The following is a 10746-nucleotide window of genomic DNA, read 5'->3' as shown; positions in this document are numbered from 1 at the left end:
AAAATTTTACCAGCCTATACGATTTAAAAGGTGGTAAAATTTTACCGTAATCGTGGTAAAAACACTTTTAGTGGTACTCCGAGACGCTTTTTACCATCGATTTTTACCACAATTATCGGTAAAATTTTACCAGATTTCCGGTAAAATATTACCATTTTAGGACGCAAATTTATACCAGATTTTGACCAATTTTTACCACTTTTTTGGTAAAATTTACCAGAAATTTGCGGTAAATTTTACCAAAAAAGTGGTAAAACTGTTCAACACCTGGTAATATTTTTGCCCTAAACTGGTAAAATTTTACCAGAAATAGGGTAAATATGGTAAAAATTTACCAATAATTGTGGTAAAAACGGGTGGTAAAAATCACGAGAAAGTGGTAAAAAACGACCTTAATTATAGAAAAACCTCGCTTGTACACAAAACGCAAAAATAAAAAAAAAATTGTTTTCATTATTAACTTTATTGATTGAAACACTTAAACATATTTTTTTACATAATGATTTACATAGGTACGATAGCGCGATACTATATAGGTATATATTCACAGAAATTTTCTTAATTAGTCTATAATTCTAGACGTGGTTTAAATGACCAAATATTACATAGTTTTACAGATAATATAACTGCATGTTTAATCGGTTTAAGCTGAGAAATTAACACAAATATACATAGGTTTTAATTGCTGAGATCTGGATTCTAATTGTACTTTATACTAGAACATTTTTATACAAGAAAAATATATTACGAAGTTACTTTCCATTATTAAATTTTCAAAAATTTTGCTATATAGGAATAGCGGTTTCAAATATAATATTATATGAATATTTTCATCGTCAGAACAAAACTGTCAAACTGTCATATAGATTAATGTACGTACAAATTAAAGGTGGTTAAACATATTTTTGACTCAAGATATCTTGATATATATCACTTTTTTATCACAAATAGTTTATATATGATCTGACTGGAAGGACTATTATACATCAGCTTACTTTTGTCCTTCTTTTCTTTGTTTTTGCCTCTTGTGAAAGAAGACGCGGCAGTCTGGGCACATATAGGTGCATTCGATGAGTCTCGTGTTCAATGGCAGCTCGCTTCGGGGACTGCGTCCATGGGCGCAGGTCTTGATTTTCCCCGGTGTTGCACTTCTTTTGCGCCTACTCAGTTTTGATGCTGGAGGGGGTGGTTCAAACATCTCCTGCTCATCATCTGACACCCCATACACTGAAATTAAAATATTTTTTAAAATTACTTTTTTTTACAAAAAAATACTTCAATTTTACAATAGTTTTTTTTTCTAGCCTAACCTAACCTAGTGTATTAATAGAAAGAGTAATATTTCTAGTTTTAACCTAGCCTAGCCTAGCCTAGCCTATTCTAACCTAACCTAACCTAACCTAACCTAACCTAACCTAACCTAACCTAACCTAACCTAACCTAACCTAACCTAACCTAACCTAACCTAACCTAACCTAACCTAACCTAGTGTAATAATACAATGTAGTACAGAAATGTTTCACTATATGCTTTGGGCACAGTCGCTAGTATAAATATTGTACTATACCTGGGCTTTTTGGTCCTGGATTCTTTATGTTCTCATAAATTATATCAAAATCCGGTTGGTCTTTCATCCTGAAATTAAACAATCTATACTACAAAGTAAAACGATTTTTGTTTGTATGTAGCGAAGGATCTTGTTAACCGCTGAACCGATCGGGTTCTTCTCATAGGTACCGGCAAGGGAAGGGAGTGGCAAAAGAAACTTTAAGGATATACTTCATATTAGAGGGTTTAGCGTACAGAAAAATCATTTACAACACAGTCGCCAGGATAAAGTAGTAAAAACTATTTTTAAAAAATCTTACTTTGCTGGTGTTTCCATAACAGTGACTTCCTTAACCTCGTTCTCATCCGAATTTTCTGGAGAGCCAGCTGCAGCTGTTTTGTTCCTGAATTAAACAATATATATATAATAATTTATTTAAATTAAGTAGTTAACTTTTTGGTTCCACATTTACCCCTTCCACCTTACCCAGCTAGAGGCGTACTTGCTAGTACTCGCTTTTAATAAATAAAGGAACACGTTGAATTTGTCTTTACAGAAAAATCATTTACAACACTGTCGCCCGGATAAAGTATGAAAAAATAATATTAAAAGAAATATCTTACTTTGCTTCTCCTTCCATAACAGAGGCTTGTCCGACCTTCTGGTCATCCTTTTGTGCCGCCGGACATTTCTCGGATTGCTCCCTGAATTAAGCAATCATATTATTATTAAATAGTAAACTTTTTATGGTCCACATTTACCACTCCCACCTTACCCCTAGAGGCATACTTGCTATAGTTTTGTAATATATAAAGGTGAATTTGTCTGTACCGAAAAATCATTTACAACACAGTCGCCCGGATAAAGTATGAAAAAAGATTATTTAAAGAAACTAGTGGCTACGCCCCTAGAAACCTCTAGGGGCACTTAAGGTTGGAAGGGGAAAAATCAACATCTTCCCATTTTCAATTTCATTTTCAGAAGAGTAAAAATATTTTTTGGGGGAGGGGGTGAAGACACCCTGCACAAAAATAGTTTAAAACCTTTCCAGGACCTATAAGAAGCTTCACTTTAAAGGAGAACAATATCGGTTTAGCGGTTATCCTTCGGGACAGACAAAAAACGCTTACTACTTTATATAATAGGATATCTTACTTTGCTTCTCCTTCCATAACAGAGGCTTGTCCGACCTTCTGATCATCATTTTGTGCCGCCGGACATTTCTCGGATTGCTCCCTGAATTAAGCAATCATATTATTATTAAATAGTAAACTTTTTATGGTCCACATTTACCACTCCCACCTTACCCCTAGAGGCATACTTGCTATAGTTTTGTAATATATAAAGGTGAATTTGTCTGTACCGAAAAATCATTTACAACACAGTCGCCCGGATAAAGTATGAAAAAAGATTATTAAAAGAAACTAGTGGCTACGCCCCTAGAAACCTCTAGGGGCACTTAAGGTTGGAAGGGGAAAAATCTACATCTTCCCATTTTCAATTTCAGTTTCAGAAGAGTAAAAATATTTTTTGGGGGAGGGGGTGAAGACACCCTGCACAAAAATAGTTTAAAACCTTTCTAGGACCTATAAGAAGCTTCACTTTAAAGGAGAACAATATCGGTTTAGCGGTTATCCTTCGGGACAGACAAAAAACGCTTACTACTTTATATAACAGGATATCTTACTTTGCTTCTCCTTCCATAACAGAGGCTTGTCCGACCTTCTGGTCATCATTTTGTGCCGCCGGACATTTCTCGGATTGCTCCCTGAATTAAGCAATCATATTATTATTAAATAGTAAACTTTTTATGGTCCACATTTACCACTCCCACCTTACCCCTAGAGGCATACTTGCTATAGTTTTGTAATATATAAAGGTGAATTTGTCTGTACCGAAAAATCATTTACAACACAGTCGCCCGGATAAAGTATGAAAAAAGATTATTAAAAGAAACTAGTGGCTACGCCCCTAGAAACCTCTAGGGGCACTTAAGGTTGGAAGGGGAAAAATCTACATCTTCCCATTTTCAATTTCAGTTTCAGAAGAGTAAAAATATTTTTTGGGGGAGGGGGTGAAGACACCCTGCACAAAAATAGTTTAAAACCTTTCTAGGACCTATAAGAAGCTTCACTTTAAAGGAGAACAATATCGGTTTAGCGGTTATCCTTCGGGACAGACAAAAAACGCTTACTACTTTATATAACAGGATATCTTACTTTGCTTCTCCTTCCATAACAGAGGCTTGTCCGACCTTCTGGTCATCATTTTGTGCCGCCGGACATTTCTCGGATTGCTCCCTGAATTAAGCAATCATATTATTATTAAATAGTAAACTTTTTATGGTCCACATTTACCACTCCCACCTTACCCCTAGAGGCATACTTGCTATAGTTTTGTAATATATAAAGGTGAATTTGTCTGTACCGAAAAATCATTTACAACACAGTCGCCCGGATAAAGTATGAAAAAAGATTATTAAAAGAAACTAGTGGCTACGCCCCTAGAAACCTCTAGGGGCACTTAAGGTTGGAAGGGGAAAAATCAACATCTTCCCATTTTCAATTTCAGTTTCAGAAGAGTAAAAATATTTTTTGGGGAAGGGGGTGAAGACACCCTGCACAAAAATAGTTTAAAACCTTTCCAGGACCTATAAGAAGCTTCACTTTAAAGGAGTACAATATCGGTTTAGCGGTTATCCTTCGGGACAAACAAAAAACGCTTACTACTTTATATAATAGGATATCTTACTTTGCTTCTCCTTCCATAACAGAGGCTTGTCCGACCTTCTGGTCATCCTTTTGTGCCGCCGGACATCTCTTGGATTGCTCCCTGAATTAAGCAATCATATTATAATTAAATAGTAAACTTTTTTTTTGGTCCACATTTACCCCTCCCACCTTACCCCTAGAGGCATACTTGCTAGTTTTGTAATATATAAAGGTGAATTTGTCTGTACCGAAAAATCATTTACAACACAGTCGCCCGGATTAAATACCAAAAAAAGAAGTGAAAAAAATTTCTTACTTTGTTTGTGTTTCCAAACAAGCGATCTCCTCTTCCAAAGAAGCAATTTTTTGCTTTGCTGCCCTAAGGTCTTGTTTTATTTTCTGCATTGTCTCCCATCCATCGTCGTCCCTGAAAAATAAAAAAAAATAATACTAAAGTAACAGGATGTCCGTGTTTATGTACCGAAGGATCTCGATAACCACTGAACAGATCGGGTTCTTCTCATAGGTACCGGCAAGGGAAGGGAGTGGCAAAAGAAACTTTAAGAGATATACTTCATATTAGAGGGTTTAGCGTAGCTGCTAATTTGAAATATCAGGGGTGTATATCCTATATGGGATCCCCTGTTCAGGTGGTGGGGGGAAAATAACTAAAATATGTGTGGTAGGACCAAAAATTTTAGTTCTTTCAATATTTCTCCATTTCCGTCCCTACTTGGTGAGATAAAAATAGGTGGGAAAAAAATACAAAATTTTGTACCACGGGAACAAAATAAATCTTGTGCGTAATGTACACCCCTGAATGAAACTATAATTATTCGCCATAACAATAATGTTTATCCTACTCTTTTCAATCCGGCTACTACCACCTTCCGAACAGAAATAGAATGGTAACAAAAATAAATAAACTTACGTAGTGCAATCCAAAGTTAGGTTCAAATCTTCTGTATCAGACGATTTAGGAGGGGTATCAGGCAGGTCATCCAGCTTAGCAGGCAGCTCAGGCTCAGACACACTCATTTCGTTCTTCTGTTTTTCGCTATCACTGAAATATATAAATATATATTATATATCCCAGGTAATCGGACCTTTGCCCAAAGAAGTAATTACCAAAAAATATGTAATATGTATTTATGTAATTATGTTGTGATGGATTGTCGAATCCGATTCGATGAATGGTTACCAAAATATAGCTAGGGACGGACGGACGGACAGACAGACAGACAGACATCATTCTACTTCGTTTTATACATATTAAAATATTACTCACCCACTTGTGGTTTCCGGCTTCTGTTCTTCGTGCTGTTCGTCTCTCTCTAAGTCGGCTGCTGCTGTGGCTGTCATGTCGGACATTCTATATTAAATTTGAAAAGAAACAAATTATCACTGGTATTAAATTTTCATTAATAAATGTCCAAAAAACTGACGTAGGGAATTTTAATATAATAGGGTGGCCAGCAAGATCACATATTGGTATATCTTATATTGTAAACAAGTATATAGACAAATTTAACATTTACAAAAAGTTTATACAAATTTGAAACGTTCTCTTTTTTAATTACAGCACATAAACATTACGCATTTTACCATGGAAATCTACCACCGTATTAATTAAAACATTCCCTACGATAACTGTCATATATATAATATTTTTATACAAAATTAAACAAATATATAAAATTAACAAAAGCTAGTTCTGAATACTTTTTTTCCTTAGTTTAGGGGGTAAACTACAACTGCTATATACTGAATTACAAAAAATGCGACAGATTATACAACAAAAAATTTTCAGTTTAAGCTCTTAACTTTAAGCTCATTAAACTTAATTGGTGGAAAGGGGTAGTTTCACAAAATGCATTTGAACTTAATTTTGTGAATTGCATATTTTTCTTTGTTAAGATGGTAAAAGTACGTGGTAGAAAATTTAACTTTCTTCAAATTTATGCCATATAAATAGAGTTTAAACACATTTAAACAGGTTCAAATATACGGTTCACTAAATTAACTTCAAATGCATTTTGGGAAAAGACTCCTTTCTAGATATTATAAAAAAAAATTGAAGATGAAACTTATGAAATCAAAAAAAATTACATATAAATATATATATACGTAAAGTCCTGGAATTATTGGGATTGACTGCGACCTATAATCAGGTCTTCGTCTTGTTCTTCGTCTTGTTCTTCGTCTTGTTCTTCGTCTTGTTCTTCGTCTTGTTCTTCGTTTTCAGACGAAAGTTCCGACGGATAATACTTGTCTCCATTCTGCCAGGGATGTATATTCTACATGGATCGGATGTATAATATTTTTTCCAAGTCTGCTCAGGGATGTATATTATATTTCATTAAATATAAATAGATGGAGGTAAGAAAAAAAGGTAATAATTAAGAAAACTGAAAACATTTGTAAATTTTAAAAATTTTTAGCCGTGGACAAACAATATTTCTTGTGCAGAATATACACCCCTTTCCCGAATCAGCTGTAATGTAGCTGCCAAAGATACCGTAATTGTTTATGTTTTGAGAACATTGTTGAGAACTTGCTCTCTGTGGTGGTCTGGAGCTTGATCTTTTCTTCTTCTCTAACTCATCATCTTCAGGCCTGTGTCCCTGTTCCCACAATCTTTGCTTCTTCATGTTGTCCTTTACTCGTTTGTTGGCATCTCTTCTTGTCCGAGCCTCACCACGCTGGCCGAAATCGGGCAAATGTGTATTTGTTCTGTTCAACATTTGCTGCAGCTTAATTTGGTTAGGTTGCTCACTGAGTTGACTATTACTACAACCTTGCTCTGGACTGAGTTGACTATAACTACAACCTGGTTCTGGGTTTACGTCTTCATCAGGATTTGATGTGCCTGCGCTTTCAGCATATTCCCGGCTTGAATTAATTTGTGCTCTGCTCGTGCTTGCTCTGCTCTGGTTTCTGTACAACACCGCATCAATTTGATTCGTTGATGGAAATGTTGTTTGTTTTCTGGGACGTTTAGGAGCTTCTTTGGTAGGCTTTGGCTTTTGGGCCACTTTTGCTTTTGGCCTGCGTTCTTCTTCTTCTTCTTCACTACTACTACTACTGCCAGTTCCAGTGTCTGGGTCTGATTGATGACCTTCATCTGTATCATCACTCTCTGGTGCTTCTTCTTTGATGTCAGAAAGTAATTCACCTTCTTCTCCATCTTTTTTCCACTTTGCTTTTTCTCCTACAAAGAAATAAAAAATGTTAAAGCAAATGTACATAATTGTAGCTTCAATATTATTTCCATACCTATATGAACATTAGTTACTATTAATCAGATTCAAATGAAAACAAGCAATATTTTTTACCCTATATTAATATGCCAATCAAAGATAAAAGGGGGAATTTTGCATTGGCAGTTGCTTTATAGGGGTACAATATGGAACTGTGAAGAAACGGCGTCGCCACCGCCGAGAACCGCCAATAAAAGCCCCAAAAAAGTGTCACTTTCGCCCACCCCCCCCCCCCATTTATTACATTAAGACCTGTAACTTACCGTCAATGTTGATGAGTTCTAAAATTTCCATTTGGTTGTATATAGAAACATTTGAGCCTACTGCAACAACCTCATAATGACCCGTGTGGTTGTGAATTATAATGGCAAGTTTGGGTAATATTATTCCACATGGATGTATCCGAATTTCCTTACTTGCATTGCCGTCATTCTTGCCCTCATTGTCCTCAACCTCCACAATTTCGTCACTCTGGTTTCCGTCATCTTCGTTATCCACCTCGAATGATGGTTCATTGTCCAGCTGTAAACTTTTCTTGGTTTTTGCTTCGGCTTCCAATGCGGTTTGCCTTCGCTCCCGGTTCTTTGGAATGATCGCCACATCATCTAAATAATTATTATAGTCATTATTTCAAATAGTATAAATGTTACCCAACCCCCCCCCCCCCCCCCCCCCTCCAAGGAAATAGCTTAAAATCACCGCAGGACCAATACACAGAAGAGTAGAATCCGATCTCCAGGATACAATTAATACCATAAAAAACCTAGTTTTTACCACTTTTATGGTAAAATTTTACCAGCCTATACGATTTAAAAGGTGGTAAAATTTTACCGTAACCTCGATCGATTCAGTGGTTACTGAGATCTTAAGCTTCTGACGGCCGGACAGACATTAAGCTACTTAGTATTATAGATAGCGGCTGCGCCCATACAAATTTTAGCCTAAAACCCTGTCAGGGCCTGTACGAAGTTTCCCTTAAAACAAAATTAATCCACAGGGTTTTTATCTAAGACTACTTCTCAACTAAAATATTAATAAACTTAAATTTAGGTGATACAGTTCCTACGTTTTTCAAACTATAAATAACAATACCTTCGGCATCCTCATCATTCTCATCACAGCTGCTTTCCTCCACGACACTTGTTGCCTTTCCAGTCACCTGTCTCTCGTTACTGTTGCCTGTAAATAATTAATTTATACATTAATTTTATACGTTTCCAAACAAAAAGCAAGTACTGAAAACATTTTTTCCACCCCCCCACCCCCCCTACTTGGTTGAAAAAAAAATTTTAAAAGGAAATGTGTTGTAGGAGGGATAGAATAAATAAATCATAGAGTTCTTTAAATATTTTTCAATTTTCCCCCTACTTGGTGAAAAAAAACTAGGGGGGGGGGGGGAAGAAAAATTTAAAAAAAATTAGTAGCAGAGGAAAAAAAATCTTGTGCAGTATATACACAATACGAGGAAAGATAAAACTTATAAATAATAATTAATGTTCAACAAATATGTACCTGTGATTGAATTATTTCGTCCATAAAATTCTTTCTGTCTTTGCAGTGGTGGAAAGTTTGGTGGTTGTTCATCATCTTGCATTGGGACTGTATCATCAAGATTTCCCACATTTTGGCCCTCATCGTCTGTTTCAGAAATAATTATCTTCTTCGACTTTTTCGAGCCCTTTCCATGCTTCTTCCTTTTGGAGCTTGTGATGTTTTTAAATACATTTACTTTGGGTTTATTATTGGACTGGCTGTTGACAATTGGATCTTCATATAACCTACGTGGCTTTACTGGGTGCTTTACTGGTTCTGGAGTTACTGCTGGATTCTCCGCGGGTGGTATGCGTAAGTCATTCCCAATCTGATCATCATTTGAATTCATTTCAACGTCGTCGCCTCCGTCATCAATTACAAGCTCCTCACCATTGTTGCTTTCTTCATCAGCAATGTTTTCCATACCATTTTCTTCAACAGCATTGCCTTCAGCTTCATTGTCTTCAACAGCATTGTCTTCACCATCAGTGGATACATCAGCAGTGGAATCATCAGCAGTGGAATCATCAGCAGTGGAATCATCAGCAGTGCAATCATCAGCAGTGGATTCATCAGCAGCATTCATCTTTCTATTTCTTGAAATTCTAGTTGCTTTCTCACTGGCATTGTGAATCTTTGTCTGTTCTTCACTCATTTCTGGTTTCAAATTGGTTGTGGCGTACGAATAATACATTACAGCTCTTTGTATAACCTTCTTATTACTATGGACTGTCTTGAAAAATTGCTTGGGGTTCTTTGCCATGTCTGCATAATTTTTGATCTGAAATGAATTTCTCGACCTGTCATTGTTTATTCTCAAGTAAATCGGGTTCTTTCCTTGAACTTCGTGGGGTAAGCAACCCATTGAGTGGGCACCTAACATGTGGTAAAATTTCTTGTCTTCGGCTGTAACACCTGGTGTTGAAGTTGTGATTGTCTTCGGTTTAATACGCCGCTTAATTCTTTGTATCTCTGCAGGGGCCAGATAAAATTCACACATCTGTAAGGCTGATCGTTTCTGTGCCTTTTCCTTCTTGTCTTTCTTGTCTTTCTTGTCTTTCTTGCCTTTCTTATTGCTTGTCTCCTTCCTTGGCTTGATTTCAAAAACCTGTTCATACGTGTAGTTTGGGGTTGACAATGCGCGTTCTTGTTTTCGCGTTACCAGCCCTCGAAATAGCCTCCAGCAGACAGGATCCTCATTAGCAAGCATATAATCTTCGGCCCTCTTCTTATTTTCACAAAAACCAGTCGCGTCCTCTTTAAAAGTGTGTTCGAAATTGCGCAAGAACCTAGATAAAAAAAGGGTTTATATCAAAACAGTCTCAATATATAACATATAACATATATCAAGAAAAGATGAACTAAAAGTCTTGCCACATAAAAAAATACATGGTACAAAATTGAAATTCTTTGAAACATATGCCATAGAAATGTAGTTTAACAATTTAACAAGAATACAATATGCAGTTAACATTTCGTGAAACTACTTTTTTAACTAAAGAACATTGAAATGCATTTTGTAAAACTACCACTTTCACATTTAATAGACGCGGAATAGATGCGATAAATAATTGAATTACCTACAAGCTTGTATGTGGTTCCTCACTAGAAAAAGGTCGCTTGAAGACACATAGGTTCCTGTTCTCCACAAATTTGGTGGGATAGCTTCATGTAGGTACGTCTCGTTAAGCAC

General features: G+C 36.1%; 3 protein-coding genes and 1 long non-coding RNA gene across 4 annotated transcripts in view; 1 reads left to right on the top strand and 3 right to left on the bottom strand.

The window, feature by feature from the left end:
- LOC145323924 (uncharacterized) overlaps positions 1-10746 on the top strand; it is a 131260-nt gene that overhangs the window by 67400 nt on the left and 53114 nt on the right. The gene's annotated exons all lie outside the window — the stretch shown is intronic.
- Positions 16-2767, bottom strand: LOC145323919 (uncharacterized). Its single transcript, XM_080166522.1, has 3 exons — positions 1869-2767; positions 1568-1635; positions 16-1227 (listed from the first exon to the last, which is right to left on the bottom strand). Exons 1-3 carry the CDS (start codon positions 1883-1885, stop codon positions 992-994), a joined length of 321 nt encoding a protein of 106 aa, XP_080022648.1. The 5' UTR covers positions 1886-2767; the 3' UTR covers positions 16-991.
- LOC145323918 (uncharacterized) lies at positions 3676-6708 on the bottom strand. Its single transcript, XM_080166521.1, has 4 exons — positions 5549-6708; positions 5192-5323; positions 4577-4687; positions 3676-4381 (listed from the first exon to the last, which is right to left on the bottom strand). The coding sequence occupies exons 1-4, from the start codon at positions 5629-5631 to the stop codon at positions 4297-4299; spliced, it is 411 nt and encodes a 136-aa protein (XP_080022647.1). The 5' UTR covers positions 5632-6708; the 3' UTR covers positions 3676-4296.
- On the bottom strand, positions 6402-10724 carry LOC145324045 (uncharacterized). Its single transcript, XM_080166674.1, has 6 exons — positions 10684-10724; positions 9033-10342; positions 8613-8699; positions 7784-8125; positions 6779-7471; positions 6402-6421 (listed from the first exon to the last, which is right to left on the bottom strand). Exons 1-6 carry the CDS (start codon positions 10722-10724, stop codon positions 6402-6404), a joined length of 2493 nt encoding a protein of 830 aa, XP_080022800.1.

This window comes from Acartia tonsa, chromosome 7 (assembly GCF_053477335.1).
Source record: "Acartia tonsa isolate MP-2025a chromosome 7, ASM5347733v1, whole genome shotgun sequence".
NCBI lineage: Eukaryota > Metazoa > Arthropoda > Copepoda > Calanoida > Acartiidae > Acartia > Acartia tonsa.
The sequence above is the reverse complement of the archived record's forward strand: the minus strand, read 5'-3'. Positions and strand labels throughout refer to the sequence as shown.

Bases quoted from the DNA above. Each gene is read 5' to 3' on its own strand.
- LOC145324045 (XM_080166674.1), bottom strand. From the start codon at position 10,724: ATGAAGCTATCCCACCAAATTTGTGGAGAACAGGAACCTAT. The intron at 10,343-10,683 runs GTGTCTTCAAGC...TTTTTTATCTAG, and splicing joins TGTGGAGAACAGGAACCTAT to GTTCTTGCGCAATTTCGAAC. The intron at 7,472-7,783 runs GTAAGTTACAGG...ATTTCTTTGTAG, and splicing joins AGAACTCATCAACATTGACG to GAGAAAAAGCAAAGTGGAAA.
- LOC145323918 (XM_080166521.1), bottom strand. From the start codon at position 5,631: ATGTCCGACATGACAGCCACAGCAGCAGCCGACTTAGAGAGAGACGAA. The intron at 5,324-5,548 runs GTGAGTAATATT...TATATATTTCAG, and splicing joins AAGCCGGAAACCACAAGTGG to TGATAGCGAAAAACAGAAGA. The intron at 4,382-4,576 runs GTAAGAAATTTT...TGCTTAATTCAG, and splicing joins TGTTTGGAAACACAAACAAA to GGAGCAATCCAAGAGATGTC.
- LOC145323919 (XM_080166522.1), bottom strand. The intron at 1,228-1,567 runs GTATAGTACAAT...TTTTAATTTCAG, and splicing joins TCCAGGACCAAAAAGCCCAG to TGTATGGGGTGTCAGATGAT.